The sequence below is a fragment of the Periplaneta americana genome, chromosome 8, assembly GCF_040183065.1.
Source record: "Periplaneta americana isolate PAMFEO1 chromosome 8, P.americana_PAMFEO1_priV1, whole genome shotgun sequence".
Lineage (NCBI taxonomy): Eukaryota > Metazoa > Arthropoda > Insecta > Blattodea > Blattidae > Periplaneta > Periplaneta americana.
The window spans coordinates 19,979,847-19,997,957 of NC_091124.1; the positions used below are offsets into that span (position 1 = coordinate 19,979,847).

At 36.6% G+C, this 18,111-nt stretch overlaps 1 protein-coding gene across 1 annotated transcript in view; it reads left to right on the top strand.

The window, feature by feature from the left end:
• The window catches only part of LOC138704533 (venom protease-like), a 58,196-nt gene that overhangs the window by 30,378 nt on the left and 9,707 nt on the right, over window positions 1-18,111 (top strand). Inside the window, exons 4-5 of the mRNA XM_069832517.1 lie at window positions 3,472-3,624; window positions 7,370-7,484. Coding sequence (XP_069688618.1) covers window positions 3,472-3,624; window positions 7,370-7,484 — 268 coding nt within the window. The remainder of the gene's footprint in view (window positions 1-3,471; window positions 3,625-7,369; window positions 7,485-18,111) is intronic.

The following is an 18,111-nucleotide window of genomic DNA, read 5'->3' on the forward strand; positions in this document are numbered from 1 at the left end:
TATGCAGCATCAAATATGCAAAAATATTGTTATTCTTGCTATGTGATATAGTATATTTGCCAAACTGCCAGTAAATGTTAAGTACGGTGTTACAGGTCTACACGTGTCTTCATCTAGAAGTTGTGTAAAAGGGTATAAGTTCAGTACCAAACATGTATGTACAATTCCAAATCGTATAAATGGGTATAAGTACACTTATCTCCCTTCACCCGAACAAATATTAGCTTTTTGGGATTAATACCCCTTTTCACATCTCTATATATACTTTTCTGAGCCGGATGGACTTATGTCCTTTCACCCAATGATAGAATATGCCTTTCCGAACATCATGGAGTACGTAACTCATTTTTCGATTTTTTTGACTTATACCCCTTTACCCGGGCACCACAGAATTGTACCAGTACATCTGTTCTTCAGGTTTGTGAATAATGTTCTGCAGTATCACTATGCCCAAAAGTACACGTATTTCAGAGTCTGTAGTAGGCTGCCACGAATTATTTTCAGCATTCTGTGAACACTTATTAGCATGCCGAATCGTCTCCTCGAATATAATGTTGATGAGGTCATTATTAAAGAATAATTAAAAAAATTGAGAATTATCTTTATCAGAAACAATGCCAAAATTTCAGGGAATGGGGACCTCGGAGGTGCAGAAGAAATGGTGCCAGATGTCTTCTATTCAAACCACTGTCGAAAAGACGCGACATCAACTGATCTGAATTTGTTTGTTGGTCTATAACTTCGTCTTCTGATACCGATGTTTCATTTCCTAATCTTCTACAGGAATATATTCCTGATCAAAAGTTTCGGAATCACTAACTTGATCCATCTTTACACAAAACAGCACAAAAAAACACTAAACACAAACAGAACCGCCAAAACTAACTAGCATCTACTCACTATTGTGTGTGAATGCTATATGAGCATAGAATTCCACTCGCAAGGAAGAAGTACAAAAAACACCACCAGATATAGCAATATCACTAACTTCTGTAGCCATCTAGTGAGGAAAAGGTTAATGAAAGAATGGAAACGTATATATTCGGGATATAATACTTAGCAGCGAAAATGGGACTCAAACGAGTTAACTCGGGTTAATAAATTTTGACACAAGTTAGCAACCCGAGTTAACTCGGGTTAATCAGGGAAGTGGTTAAAGGAACGCGCTATTGAGTTTTGGTCAATTTCGGTAATTCTCTTCATATTTAAATATGGTGCCAAAATATCTACGTTTCTTGAAGACTTAATCGCAATATCTTTGTTCTAAGTTAGAAATTCAGTTTATCCCATATAAGTGATTATTATATTGAGAGTGAATATTACAAACTTTACAGTGATTTTACAACAAATCACAGTTTTTTACATTTTAACTTACTAGATATTTAACGTCTCATTCGCCTTATGCAAACTTCAGCTTATGGGTGGGACGCAATGGAGCAGATATAAACTGCTATACTATAACGCTGACTTCCCAGTGATTTCTTTTTATGGGTCCATGTGAAAGACTCCGCCTATGTGCCACCGTTGCCTCGAAATCTCCGAACACTGCAGAATTGAATCACGGCTGTTGTGGAAATAATAGCCATAGATATATGGGGAGAATTGGGCCAAGGTTTAGATGTGTATCGCATAGTGTGACGGGCAAACATTAAGAAAGTTCCTATTTTCCTTTAGTGCAAACTGTATGTTTTTAAACGTTCAGTAACCAAAGTTATAAACATCTAAATACCGTTATGAACGTTGAATTGTCCTTCATAACATTAAATATCAATCTACTGTACTAAGTCCATTTCTTTACATTAAGGATGCAACATTAATTTAATTATGTCTGAGACGAAAGTATTATGACTTCATTTAATGCGGCAATTGTATGGTAATAATAAACAATATATATTAGGTGAAGGCTCTTCAATATTACCTAACTAAAGCATAAGCAATCTTTATTTTAACCATTAGAAAAGGCCTTAAAACTACTTTCATTAAGAGTAAACTTTAATTAAACTGCATGCCAACGTGATATCATTTGAAAAGATTATCTTAGACTAATATATTCTCCGCCGTAGCGTCGTGGTCTGAGGTTTCATGCCTCGGCTCGCGTTACGGAGTGAGCGCTGGTTCTAGTCTTTATGGATGAACAAAATTTTTCATGAAATTTCTGCCAGTGCATGGGACCGGTGACACAAATCTTCGTGATGAATTTCGGAGCTACGGTAAGTAGCGAAATTCTGTTACGCGGTTCAGTTATAACGGCTGGGGGTATCGTCGTACTAATCACACGATATTCCTGTACTTGTTGGATGATCGTTCACCTCTGCTGAGGTTTATGAACATGAGGCCAGCTGTTGGTCTTGACACTCTATAGACTGTCGCACCCAGCATTAACATAGGCCTGTGTATGTAATATGGTGATGTAACGAAACAAGAGTTATTTAGAACGGAGATGATTTCTACGTTGTTCACATATGCGCAATGGCTGCCAAGTTACAAGTTACATCAGACCTGCAACAGGTTCTCGAGACAAACAAAATGGCTGGATATTTTACATACAGATCTCGTCATTTGGACTTTTATTGTATGGGAAATTTTTAAGAGCATTTCAGACTTGAATTCTATAATATAATGTTCATGTGTGAGTCATATAGAAAATTTTATTATTATATTGGTCCTATTCGTCATGGACCATGTATCTGTTAACTATGTTGATCTACTATTTCCCTTGACATAATTGATATATTATTTACTGCTCTTGTTTCCAGCGTTTTGTTACTTAAAGTAATGACGTTTTATCACAGGGTCTTATGCTGTACATTGGATCGAATTAATCCTTGTCGTTAAAATTTGCGTTATAGACCTACGCACAATAATACACATATAACATACACAAATTAGACCTTTTTATGTCCTATCATATCTCTCATCATGTTCACTACCATGCAATTTGAACATAAATATAAAATTGAAGATTAATTTTACACAATAAGAGTAAATTCGAATCTAAAAATCCGGGACGTAGTTTTTATTTGTATAAAGTGCAGAATTAACATGTAATACATCTAAGCCTAGGTAATATATTTTGAACTTCATTTTCATAAAAAATAATCTTGAAATTGTATAGTTAAAAGCAGATTTAACGTAATGCTTTGAAATTTGAATTATCTTGAATAGATTAAGTGAATGTGGTGACACTTCATATGTTACGCAATAGGCCTATTTATCTCACTTGTTTAGACAATATTTGTTTCTAAGTTCTTGTAAATTATGCACAAGGAATTATTTAAAGTTCTTACACAACATGAACTGTCTTCATTGTTCAGTAGTTTGATTGTAATTACCAGGATGTTGTTTGGAAATGTTAAGTTTTAAAACGGAAGGGAACAAATAGTAACTGGGTTCTTTCCCTTTTCATGACACGCAGTAAAAGTCCAGGATATTATCTTATCTTATTATTTTTGTATTTGTTTCTTTTTGCAGTACTTCCAAATCCTCCGAAAGATCCTACTCTACATCAGAACTGGAAGCTCTTCGAGCATGAAAAATGTGGACTAAGCCAAGCTGACAGGATTATAGGTGGCAAGGATGCCGCCTTAGGAGCGTATCCCTGGATCGCTAGAATAGGGTATATAAGTAAGTCATACTACTAAGAGCGGTCAGCACGCAGAGAGAGTTATTGTCGTCTCTCGATGACCTCCCTACCAGCACTACACGTTCATAGAACGCAACGGCTACAGCGTCAGGTCTTTACACCGGAGATCCAGGTTCAAATTTCGCCATGTTTAAATGGAATAAATGTTGAAGCAGAGTTTCAAGGGGGACTTCCTTTTTCCTTACATTATTTTTAATATTTACAAGGGTTGTACCAACTATTACAGAATTTCCTCCCTATGAGGCAATTAAGGCCAAAAGGAAAACTTTTACGGAAAAGCAAAATTATCACTGCAAATCCGTGAAAGGGATTAAAAGTAAACAAATTTCCATTTTCCCATTTGAGCAATTGGGACTGAATATCTCAAGCGAATCCAGCTCGGACCTGGGATTTTTCATTGAAAAATCCACAGTGACTGATACTTGTGGTGTAAAAGGTAGCAGTTGGGATTCTTCTCGAAATTCTCTATTAGGCATCTACATCATTCCTTCAACATTTCTCCATTCTGTCATCATTTCATTCCATTACCCGAAAGCCGGCTGGCGACGCACGGAGAGGGCTGGCCCAGGGACGAGTGGGGTGGCTTGCTCGAAACTTGGGTACGTGCGCCTAGCTTGGGAGGTTATTGTAATAGATCATGAAAGGTCGCAGTGCTGGGTCATAGTGTCCCCTTCACGAAAATTCCATTCCGTTCCTATAGCCTTATTCATGTGAGTTTAACTGTATATTGCCATTTCCGTTATAAAAATATAGTCCCCTCCAACATTTTTTTCTCAGCAAATTCTAACTAGAAAGTAGTCTATATGATAAAAGAAAAAAGCGACTTATCTACGAGCCAGTTCAAAATGGAAACATCTGAAATTTTAAGTTTTGAGACAACTGTATTTTAAAGTGTCACGTTGCTGTGAAAAATCCAATTAACATCACTATAATTTGAACTTTATATATGAAATATCATTAACAGAATTTGGAGTAATTTAAATGATCCTTGAATTTTTTACAGCAAAATGCAGTTTTCTCAAAGCTTTAAATTTTGAGTTGTTTCCCTTTTGAACTGGCCCTTCGATATGGATCGCCTGTCAATAGGTATCTCAAAAGATGACTCTGGGGACGGAGGGAGGGAATTTTTCTATACGCTGCTGCATAAATTACGTATACAAGGTGGAGGTGACATAACCTTGCAGATTGAAAGTGACAATAGGGTACTCTAAAATGGACAGGAAACCTATATTACGTTTTGTGATTAAATGTACTGTTAATTAGAAAATAAAGTTTGAAATTTCAGCAGTCCGGCAACATCCCCGCTAACACACTCTTCTCGGTCAACAAATGTAAGAGGTCAACGAACTCGGTGTGTCTCGCTGGATGAGCTGTTCTCTGGCGCTGTGTTGCAACCAACTCACACAGTGTAGTGGCTTTAATTTAGTGGTTTTTTAAATTAAATTTACACGAAAACCGTCCACACTATTGAAATACGCCAGAGGGATAAATTATTATTCTTCATTAGTTTTCCTATCGATATGGACAAAAATCACGATCCTACTCGCAATAGTTACCGAATAAGAGGTTTTAAATACTGGGGAAGAACATATTTTTTCTGAAAAAAAAAAACTACGAACTTTCCACGAATATGATAGGTATTATAGATTTTGTTACATATAACACGAGCTATTGGCTCTGAAAATCTGCAAGACTATTTCACTTCCACCCTGTATTGTTTAAGTTAATATTATTTAGCATGGAAAATAGCATTATGTAAATTAAAACAAATTAGTAAGCAACTGGATAATCTGAAGGGACGCAAGTCATGATATCACTAAGGTATTACGTCATAACACACAGCTGAAAATAGAAAGAAAATGTACTTCTCGATTCAGTGTCGTAAATCTGCAACAGTGGTTCTCAGACACATTTCTCTTCGAAAGGAAGTATATAAATTTTATAACCTTGGGTCGATTATTGCTTCGTTTTATGCAAAATATTGTATAGGCCTACCGGTAGCTCCTTAAGGGAGTGTTAAGTTTCAGTATACCATTCCATGTATTAGGCAGCTTGTTCTCTAGTGTACGTGTAGGTGCTTTAATTGTTATCGCCATTCAGCTATTGTTCTAAGCTATTTCTCTCGTTAACCAGATAAGCTCGCAACTGGTTCTCGTTCATGAACGCCGCCCCCCCCCCATTGCCACTGCGACTTCGTAAATATTTTAATATATTTGATATAAAATAAATGCGAATGTTTACAGCGCCAGTAAAAATATAACTAACTGATAAGACATGTCTTAATCATGTGATGTTTAGTTTTAAAACGTAAAAAAATTCCTTTTGTTTCGAAAGATCTCTTTTATACTTTATTTTATGTAATCTCTAATGTATCTTCTTTTGTGTTGTTTTGTTTTCTATTTATGTATTTCATGTATATTATTGAAACGTCGTTGAGTGGAAGAGAAGGCCTTATAGCCTTAACTCTGTCAGGTAAAATAAAATACTACTACCACAGTCTACTATATACAGTCACGAAGCTTGAGTTTTGAGGGTGCTAGAAACAATAGACTGTAACGGTACTATTTTGCATTGCCTGTAATGAGGCGATATTAGCGATCCTAGTAGTGAGCAACTACCTAATGTTTGCATATTTACTACGTATTGAGCTTCGCGACTGTATATACTAGACTGTGCTACTACTATCTCGGGCAGGAAGTCGTGGTGCACCTAGCACGATGTCGGAGTTCAGTTGAGGTGACCGTGGCGCATCTCGGTGTCTCCACATTATAGCGATAGTCACATAAGAACAGTTCCTAAACAGCAAATATTGCCGTCTTGTCAGTGTTGCCAACTGTTACCAGATATCAGCGATTATCAACATCTACCCTAATAGACGAAATATATTAAGGTTTATTTCGTCTTGAGGAATTATATGAGTCAAATTCCACTTTTGCGAAATCAATTTGTTTTATTAGATATATTTTTTTATTTATTTTTAGAATTATTTTAGTTTTTATAGGTTTTTATTTTATTATTAATGATATAATTTATTTTATTGAATGGGATATTATTACACGATCCTACATACTAAATGACTTATTTACTTACCGTACTTTATGTTGGAAGGTTATTCTAAATAATTCAATAATTTGTAACATATTTTCGTAGGGAAACTATACGAGAAAGGGATCAACATGTCAAGTATTTTATCTGGCAATACGAAATTCATTGGTTTGACTAAACAATTGACTCACGAGACCTAACCTAAAAATATATTATTTTGTTTGACCACGTGAAATTATTAGTACTAACTCCGAAAACTTACCTGACTATAGTTTTGAATTATAACCACAACACAACACATAAAATAACTATTATGTATTAATATTAATACTGATATTAATTAATTATTAGTATGTTCAAATTTCACTAGCTTTCAGTAACCGGCTCAGAAATCTAGTACAATTTTAATTTCATGGAACTCCAATACTGACAAATATTGTCGACATTTGTCTTAGCTGCCAACATACCAGTTACAAAATCACTATCATTTGTAGTATTCGTCAGTGTGGAAATCCGAAACGAAGTTGGCAAAAGAAAATTCAACCTGCAAACTAGAAAATCACCACAATCCACTAGCATATGTAGTAATGGGGGAAAATGGTTAGGTTTCACCGTTAGGGTATGAAGTAAGCTGACCAGGACTATATATAGTGTATTTATTGGCGATGTTACTTTTTGCAGGTAGCAAGACTCCGGACCAACAACCATTGTTCAGATGCGGTGCAGTACTTGTCAACAAATTCTACATCATCACGGCGGCTCACTGTGTCACCAACCTGCCCAACAAGCTTCGAGTGTGAGTTGCCTCAATGGTACAGTACTTTCAGAATGTCCGAACCAAATACTCTGGTGCTCAGTAAAGAACGCTTTCCCCGAAATTGCCATGTCTGTCCTCCTACAATAATAGAGCTGTGAAATTGTACTACGCTGTAAAGATCATACTCCATGCAAAATTGCTCCGGAATACGACTTCACAGTCGTGCATTCAGTAATATTTACCCTTCTCAATGCTCTGAATTGTTAGTAAATAAGTATGCTATATTTTATAGTAATTGCTACTAAAGTATACGTTCTAATTGTTCAGTTCTTAATTATTATGCATATTTAACAACCATACTCTTTTCAGTTTCTGTAATGAGGCGACGGGCATTCGCATTGGCCCAAGAACGGCAAGAACTTTGCAGATTGTTGTGTGATTGGGTGTGCTTGATATTATCTTAAAGGAAATGCTATTTAATGTAGTGTTATTTACTACGCCCTACTAACATTATTGTTCATTAATAGGCCTATATAAATAGATAGATGGATTTATTGAGCAATATTATATTTGAATAATTTCGAGGGAAAAATTGTTCCGGAGCCGGGTATCGAACCCGGGACCTTTGGTTTAACGTACCAACGCTCTACCACTGAGCTACTCGGGAACTCTAACCGACACCGATCCAATTTTTCCCTCTATATCCACAGACCTCAAAGTGGGCTGACAACCGTCAAGCATCCAACTTCGAGTGCACACTAACTCCGTGTGACTTAAATTGTGGTTGTCTGTTAACGAACAGTGACGTGTATTATGCAAATCAAGATTTCAGGTATAACTCCCTGTAAAGTTGATTTGAATAATTTCGAGGGAAAAATTGTTTCGGAGCCGGGTATCGAACCCGGGACCTTTGGTTTAACGTACCAACGCTCTATATATTATATTTTACATACAGATGTACTACATTATCAGAATTTTCTCTTAAATCCAATGCACGAGTCTTTTGACCGTACGTGCTGTGTAAAACAAGTCCTACTTTGTAGATTTCACCCCCCTCACCTATGATTAGATCCAACCACTCTCCAAAAGAGATTAATATAAAAATGGCACAAACAAAACACGTTACATAATATATCCTCACCTAACATATAAACAGGCATAAAAGTGTATAATTCAATATTTACCATTATCCCTTCCTCAGTTCGCATCATAAACTTCAACAGCTGAAGTTTTAACATAAAGAGTACGGTAAATCAATATAGATTAACTTACCCTCCGGGTAGAAGAGATAGTTCAAAGACGAGAATCGCCCTTAGTAAAAACTAATAATAAGTAATGTATTCGTACTAAAAATTTCAACATCGATTTGACTTAAGAATCGGAACTGCTTAGAAGGAGGGTTCGAATCCCGTTTGGGCTGAAAAACTCATAGGGTTTTTCTTCGAGATTTCTCCAACTGTAAGGCAAATGTTAGATAATTCCATGGCAATTCCTCGGCCTCATTTCAGCAAATACCATCTCGCTATCACAAATTTAATCGATTCTAGATAATCTGATACTGCATAGTTAAATAAAACATATTAAAAATTTTGACACTTAATCAAATAAGTATATAATAAATACGTAAATCCGAAAAATAAAAGCTGTAATAAGTAGACTTATCCAAGAGGATAAGTGGAGGAGTTGACCTATCACGTATAAAAATAACATACAACCGGAGATAAGGAGCGAGCAAAGGAAGCTTAGTTCGCATTCTTTCCGGGTCCGTACACTTCGGCTTGCTTTGGCCCATGGTGCGCCCTATAGGCCTATCTGCGATGATTGTCCAACTCTGAGAGGTAGCCTGGGTGGCAATCCGATGCTGACAGGTGAGCCATCCTGTCTCAGCCCTGATAGAGACAGGTCCCATAAAAAGACGAGTAACCTGATAAGACCCAAGGGCCCGGAGCCCTAAGACTTCATCCCAGCATATTTTTATTACACTGGTAAACAAATTTTAATCAACTTTCTGCTTATGTTGATTTTTTAGTGGTTTATTAATAACTCCGACCCGCTGATCACGAATATCACATCAGTTTTTTCATAGTGTCAACGGTTTGGATGATATAAGCAATTTATATTTGATTAAAGCAGTAAATTAGTTAATTTGTAACATATAAAAATTCCAATAAATGTTTTGCTTATGTTGATTTTTTAGGGTTATACCAATAACTCTGACCCGCTGATCACGAATATCACATCAGTTTTTCTGTAGTTTCAACAGTTTGTATGATGTAAGCAATTTAAATTTGATTAACACAGTAAATGATATTTATTTGTAACATTGTATGAAAACAGTTTCAAACCTAGGACAGTCATTAACACTACTTCAATAAATCATGAGTGACATGTAAATACACAAATACAATACAGGAATGCAAAATAGTTAACTCCTATGACCTAGAATGACTTAGAAAATATACAGGGAAGACCGCTCAAATGTACCTAATTTCAATTGTATGTGACTGGTAAACGGTTGAAGATAGAAACCTATAGTAACGTTCATATGAAAGGAAAACTCAACAAGTTATGATATGCACATTACCATATCTCTACGTGAGCTCCAGCTGTCACTGTGACGATATCGAGGCGATGAACGACTTCTTGCCAAGCCCGTTGGAGCATGTCTTCTGGAATGCTCTCAATAGCCTCTATGATGCGCTCCCGAAGATCACGAAGGTCTCTGACTGGGGTGGCATACACTTTATCTTTGACGTAGCTCCAGAGAAAGAATTCGAGCAGTGTTAAATCCGGAGATCTCGGGGGCCAAGCGATTGGTCCTCTAAAGTCAGGATCAGCGCCGAGACGGTCTAGCATCGTATTGGCGAATTCCACTCGTTTGGGTTTGTCATCCGGCTCCAGATGTTGCATTAACTGCCTTGTCAAGGTCACCTACGGCCACGCCTTGTATGCCTCACAGAATTTTGTTCCAGGCACAGTGGTGTATTTAACTTGCTCTGGTCCAATGTAATATCCACATACATAGCAGAAAGTGTCTGCCTGTAATTTGCACTTCCGCCCTGTAGACATGGTGTAAAGAACTACTAAACACAAAGATATATACGACTGCAAAGATAACGAACCCACTATCGTGACTGAGCTTCACCAGCAGATATTTATACGCCAGAGCCATGTTGCCACCTAGCGGATATCAACATAAATACTTACATGTACATATTGCTAAACCAGTATTCTGAGAAATAAAATATCCCGATATAATCCAAAATATTGACACTACGACAAAACCATTAACGGATTCATGTTCAGCGTGTCGAAATCTGTAAGTAATGATCAAAAAACAATGATAAGCAAAATCGTGTTTACCAGTGTTATTGCGAATGACAAATGAAATTAGTGACAGGTAGAGAGTGATGGTGAATTGATAGAGGAAAACGGGAGTACCCTCTGTAACGTCTTTGTTCTTCACAAATTCCATCACGATCTGGCCGCCTGAATGGTAGACCAGCGCGTTAGCATTTGAGCCCCAGAAGTGGCTGTTGAACAGAGTACTTAAATCAGTTACTATTTTGTTGGAAAGGTTCGTGGTACAGTATTTATAAATTCCTACTATAAACTGTACGTTTATGCATTCTGTATTATTTATGTTGTCTAGCTTCGCAACAATGCTAGGTATCCAATTTATTGAATTTTATAACTTTTGTATAATATATCGAATTTAACAATCAATCTTCATAATGTAGCCTACCCAACTATTTGCTGACAACATAAATCGAATTTAATAATAATAATAATAATAATAATAATAATAATAATAATAATAATAATAATAATAATAAAAATAAAAATTGATTTGACGGGGGTAGGATACGATGCTAGGGACTGGATTAATGGCACAGATGCATTGTAGGGGCCAATCTCCTTATTGGTTGAATGGTATGAATGCTACTATCCCAACTTCTAAATTAAGTCAGTTTTATATTGTTGACTTGTAGACTATTTCAAAATGGAAATAACGGCAATAATAGTAAAATATATTTTCCCTGGACCAAAAATATAATACAAACTGACTAAAATCACATCAGTAGTAACAAACTGTTTAAATTTTTTTATTTATTTTTTTTTAATTTGGTAGCATTTAATGCTTATCGAATATCGAATGTTAAAAGCGCTAATCGAACCATTACTTCCGCTGACCTTTTTTGCATATAATGTGTGATGGGTGGCCCCTATAATGCATCTGTTCCAGCCGCTTGTAAGTAAGTAGAAGAAGTTTTCTTCGGTTGTATGGTTGTACTATACCGAGCATGATGACCCACTTTCGCCACGGCTCTCGTATGCATTCCCGAAATTAACATGATATAATGACAATGTAAACTGACAAGGAATAGCGTGTGGCTCACAATATAACCAGATAAATATTAAAAGGTCTAACCCAAACAATTTTATAACATAATATATATTTGGCATATTCTCCTAAGACAGGAATGTCAAAGCGCCTGTATTACGTGTTCGTACTACGAGGAATATAAATCCAACAAGGTTACTTTTCAGCAAAATAGAAATACGAGATAAGAAAATGTTGTACGGGTTCTTGAGAGCGCGCAGTGCAGGCGCTTTGATATCCCTGTCCTAAGATAAAAAACGTATCTCATACCGTAAAGTGGGGCTACTCTGAACGCCGAGGTGACTTTGAACAGTAATTTAGCGCCTTTCTAAATTAAATGCTGTACCCAAATGCGAAAAAACTGAACTAATTTATTGACAACTTAAACAGTTTTTTCGCAATAGGGTACAGCATTTAATTTAGAAAGGCGCTAAATTACTGTTCAAAGTCACCTCAGCGTTCAAAGTCACCCCACTTTACGGTAATATAAAATGAAAATGTAAAATGAAATCATATACGAGTAAACTGAAATAGATAACAAACCCCAGAAGTCAATCAGGATGAGAGAAGGGAAGCATTTACCCGGAGTGGCAGCAGACTTCTCTACAGAAATGACTCGAAGACTCTTGTTCAAAACTAATCAAACTTTCGTTTCACTAGCAACCATTCTAAGAATAAAATCAACAATGTGCAATATGACGTCAATTCAATGTATACGTGGCTAACGAGAAAGGCGATTGTATACCCAATAACTTACAAGGAATACGTACTAAATGTTATTTTTCTAGCTATTGACAGACAGCGTATTGTAATAACCAGGGCCCAAGGATTTTCAGGATCTAAAAGTTGCAAGAAATAACTCTAAAATCGATCAAAATTACCTACAGTTTAATAAAAAGTTAGTACTTTGTTACCTTATTTTTATGTCATTCGGTCCACTTTTTGATTTTATGTAGCAGTACACGAGTGGATCATTTAACTTTTTCACTTTTGATAACGTTTCAACTGTTGTTATACACAATATGACAAATAGGGTATGAAATATATCGAAGGGGATATCTGATTCACGTAATGAAATATTTCTTACATAAATAATGTTCGAGATATGAAGATCATAATTTCAAATGGTAACCAATTGAGCAAAGGGGTACAAGTGACATTTCTAAAAACATGAGTTAAGGCATCCAGGGCAGCTAAAAAAATTTAAAATTTCAGTGGCAAAGGGGTACATCTTTTAACCATACCACACACTAAAATTGAAATACAAATTTTCACGGAATTTACGAAATCTTAAGTATTTTCAACCACATTTTCTCACAAATAACTTAAGTGCACTTATACTCCTTTGCTTCTGACCCCCTCAATTAGTTTTCTATTGCAGTAATTGTTGGGTTAGTTATGCCTAGTAACTGACTAGTTTATTGGGACACGTAAAAAATGTACCAGCAGATTCCACTACAGTGAAAGACATGAAAGACCGTATTGTGGCTGCATGTGCTTCAATAGCTCCAGAAACATTGACAGCAGTGCACAGGAGTATTGTAATGCAAATGATCTTGTCTCAGATCACAATCTCTAAAGCACCCGTTCTGAGAAATGTGACTGCACACCACAAGAATTTCCTGTTTTTCTAGAGTAATTACGTTTTTTTATGTATGTACGTTACTTTGACATGTGCAGCATTGCCATAGCAAAATACAGTACACCTATTACTATATTACTTATGGCTTTTAGAGAACCCTGAGATTCCTTGCCGCCCTCACATAAGCCTGCCATTGGTCCCTATCCTGAGCAAGATTAATTCAGTCTCTATCATCATACCCCACCTCCCTCAAATCCATTTTAATATTATCCTCCCATATACATCTCGGCCTCACCAAAAGTCTTTTTCCCTCCGGCCTCCCAACTACTATTACTGTATTACCATTTAAAAAATTATGTCTACCTTCATATCTCGACAATTGTTTAAATATAAATAATCATTATGTGCATCAGATGTTCCCCTCGATATAATTTAATTTCAATTTGTCATATTATGTTAAGCAATAACAGTTAAAATGTTAGGTGAAAAAGTTAACTGAATCTCCTTATATATCACAGTATATTGCAGAAAATAACCATCTTATTTCATTCTAATGTAGTTTTGATAAAAATCTAGAGTATTAATTTAAAACACGTATTTTTGAGACAGATAATAGAGAAATGTTCTTCTCCAGTTAGATATTCCAACGAATATTAACATCCCCTCCATTAGCGCAAAATAATATTATCATACTTACAGATATTAAGTTGTGTTATTTAAAGTAAACTCAAAACGTTTATCAGTTTTGTTACATTATTAAAATTATGCAATCGGTGAATTTTTGCTATCCTGCCTGCATCCTTTTCCTTTCTACATACCCTCCCCTCTCCAAAGATTCTTCTGTTTACATTTCCTATCAAAACTTCTGGCACAAAGTGTAGTTTTCACTAAATCTTTTGAGTCACACTACATAATGAGCAGAAACAACAAACTAACCGGTCCACCGCTTTGGAATAAGGTTAGCATGTCTGACCATGAAACAAACGGGCCGGGTTCAAATTCAGTTTGGGACAAGTTACTTGGTTGAGGTTTTTTCAGAGTTTTTCCCTCACCTTTTATAGAAAATTCTGGGTAACTTTCGGCGCTGGACCCTGGATTCCTTTCGCTGGCATTATCACCTTCATACCATTCAGACGCTAGATAACCATAGCAGTTGAGAAACGTCGTAAAATAAACCACAAAAAACTGACCTCTCTGTATAGTCCCTGCCGCGATTTCATGGTCTAGAGACCGTCTGCTGTCATGCAGGCTGCTCCGTTGAGGCCTAAGATTTTTTATTTAAAAATTTATGGTGCCACTTGTGTTGAACAAGATCGCAGTTGGGTATTTTTCTGAATTCTCCCGTTTCCCCATGTTAGGCATTAATGTCATTTCTGGTGATCTCTATTCCATATTTGTATTCACAGCATTTTTCCGATCACTGATCGGCGATGTGCAGAGGATGATAGGATATGTAGGATTATCTACATGTTCTGTACATATACAACGAGCCTTAGCATAGACGACTGGTGTGGATGAGAATGTGTCTAGCTGAGTTAGTACAATGGACCAGCAAATGGCGTAAGTGCTGAGTCATAACGAACCACTATATAAATTAAATTTAATCATATAAATCATTTAGTGGAAACACTAGTAATGCCCCACTTCGATTATTGTGATTTTTTACTGACTGACCTCAATGTCAACCAGTCGCAAAAGTTACAACGTGTTCATAATTCTTGTGTTCGCTTCATCTGCGATGTCCGTTGCGCTGACCACATTACCCCAACCTTCCAAACTCTAAACTGGCTACGGCTTAACGAACGTAGACATTTTCATTCTCTTGTTCTCCTTTTCCAAATCCTTCACACCTCTACACCTACCTACCTTGCCTCCCGTTTCAGTTACCTGTCATCATATCATAATCTCTTCACACGCACGCAAAATAGCCGCATACTAGCCATATCAACACATAAGACATCATCGTATTCATCATCATACACAATCTCGCTCTCGCGCTTGTGGAATACCCTATCCAGTGACATCAGAGACTATCGGAATTTAGTAGCGTTCAAAAGCAAGCTTATTAAGCATTTTCTTATTGCGTAGAGTGGGTTTGATTTGTACTTAATCAATAAGAGAAATGCTTCTCTCTTCTTAACTTCTACAATAAACTGTCTAGCTTTTATTAATCAGTTAATCTTTTAGTACTTTGATTTTTATTGTATTTGTAGTCCACACCTGTAGAGTAACGGCCAGAGCGTCTGCCTGCTAAACCAGGTGGCCCGGGTTCGAATCCCGGTCGGGGCAAGTTACCTGGTTGAGGTTTTTTCCGGGGTTTTCCCTCAACCCAATACGAGCAAATGCTGGGTAACTTTCGGTGCTGGACACCGGACTCATTTCACCGGCATTATCACCTTCATATCATTCAGACGCTAAATAACCTAGATGTTGATACAGCGTCGTAAAATAACCCAATAAAATAAAAAAAATGTATTTGCAAATTTAATATTAATTGTAATTATAATTGTAATTGTAATCCCCTGGTAGAGGGGAAGAGAAGGCCTGATGACCTTATCTCTACCAGGTTAAATAAATAAATCAAATAAATCCACACCTGTGAAGTAACGGATGGCGCGTCTGACCGCGAAACCAGGTAGCACGGGTTCGAATTCCGATCGGGGCAAGTTACATGGTTGAGGTTTTTCCGGGGTTTTCCCTCAACCCAATATGAGCAAATGCTGGGTAACTATCTGTGCTGAACCCCGGACTCTTTTCATCGGCATTATCACCTTCATTTCATTCAGACGCTAAATAATCTAAGATGTTGATAAATCGTCGCCAAATAAACTACTAAAAATACTAAATCAAATAAAAAACCAGATTATGTATTGTGACTGTCGCACATACATGCAGATGGCATTATTTAAGAAAATGTAGTACGATAAACGGGAAGTGAAAGGGCGCTCTAGCGGGGCTTCACTGGACCTTGAGCCTACATGGATAAAAATCGACAGATGCTACCACATAGCTCAGTCACGATACCTACAGGAAAGCGACTACTCGGGCTTCAGTAAACATTCCTACAAAAAACAGTGGTAAACACAATAACCCCCAGGCCGTGGTGCAAGCCTTGGGGTCTCTCCTCAGTATAATTGTAAAGAAAATATTCAAGTTTCCAATATCATCATAGTCATAAACTTCAAGGATTATTCAGCCCGATCCATCCTCGTTCTGAATTAGCATAGAAGATATTTTTATAAATAACGGGACATTTAAGATTGGTTTACAATAAGCCGGGAACGGAAACGACAACGAGAACGAGAACAGAAATATTGTTAAAATGAATGTATTTTTTACATTATTTCCGTTCTCGTTCTCGTTTCCGTTCCCGATTTATTGTGAACCAGCCTTTAGACAACATGGCGCAAGGCTTCTGCTTATTACAACTAAGGACAAATGATGTATCCAGTCCTGCCAGGAGGGAGATAATCTTCATTTTCCTGTGTTATATTCCAAAATATCAAGAAAGTTACTGTATACAATGTTCATCCTCCACCAGTCTTGACACTGAATTGCTAGCTATTGATGCTGCTCTTCAGTGTGTTACTCAAATTCCTGAAAAATCTATTTGCATACTTACCGACTCCAATTAAATATAATTAAATATGTACCAAACCTATATGCACATAGAATTATTCCAATTCAGAAACAACTACGTAAACTAAAAAAAAAAAAAATACTCCAAAAGGAAATAACATTTCAATGAATATCTAGTCATTGTGGTATACCTGGAAACAAGAAAGTCGATAATATTGCAAAACAGGCAACATATTTGCAGCCAAGACCTCTTCAAGTGATATCTCTATCCAGTGCCTTTGCTTCAGCAACATCTCATTTTATAAACCTATGGATCAACAATTGGCTCTCTTCTGACAAAGGAAAAAGTTTACAGTCCGTTCAAAAGAAACCAAATTATCCGGAAATATACAAAAACTTGCCAAGACATGTTCAAACATTTTTAACAAGAGCCAGAACAGGTCACATTGTCACTCAATTGTACCTACACCGATTTCACCTTTCTGATAATCCTACTTGTCTGTGGTGTAATAATCATGATGAAGATATCTGGAACACATTCTTCTATACTGTCCATTCATAACCCACAAAAGAAGTAAATTAAAATCATCAGTGCCTGTTACAGAAGACACAGCCCTGCAGTATATATTGACTACTCTGGCTATTAGCAACAGGCACCTATAATGAACACCGATCAAAATACCCCTCATTTCTCATAAAAAACAAAAACTGAAAAGACTACAGTGGACTTTATGTTGTCAGCAAACAGCTGGATACATTAAGAAGATTGATTGATATTCATTTTCCTGTGGTAAATTGAATGCGGATTCCCGGAACTTGTAGCCAGAAAATTTAACACTTGATCCACAACAGGAGACTCTCATCTCAAAAATTTAGAATACAAAAATTATAGGCCTACATAATAATTATTCGTTTGGGAAGACATAAAATAAAACCTCTGTAATGTGAGAACTGTTGATATTTATCTTTCAGTAATCCGTAAATACAATGCGGAAAAATAGGTGTTATGACCACATCATACCTCAGCATAACTGTCATTGCGTACACAACACAATTCATATCGCTATGTTTCTAGCATTCTAACACCTCAGGGATGCCGAACTGGAGTTTCACTCGGGAAT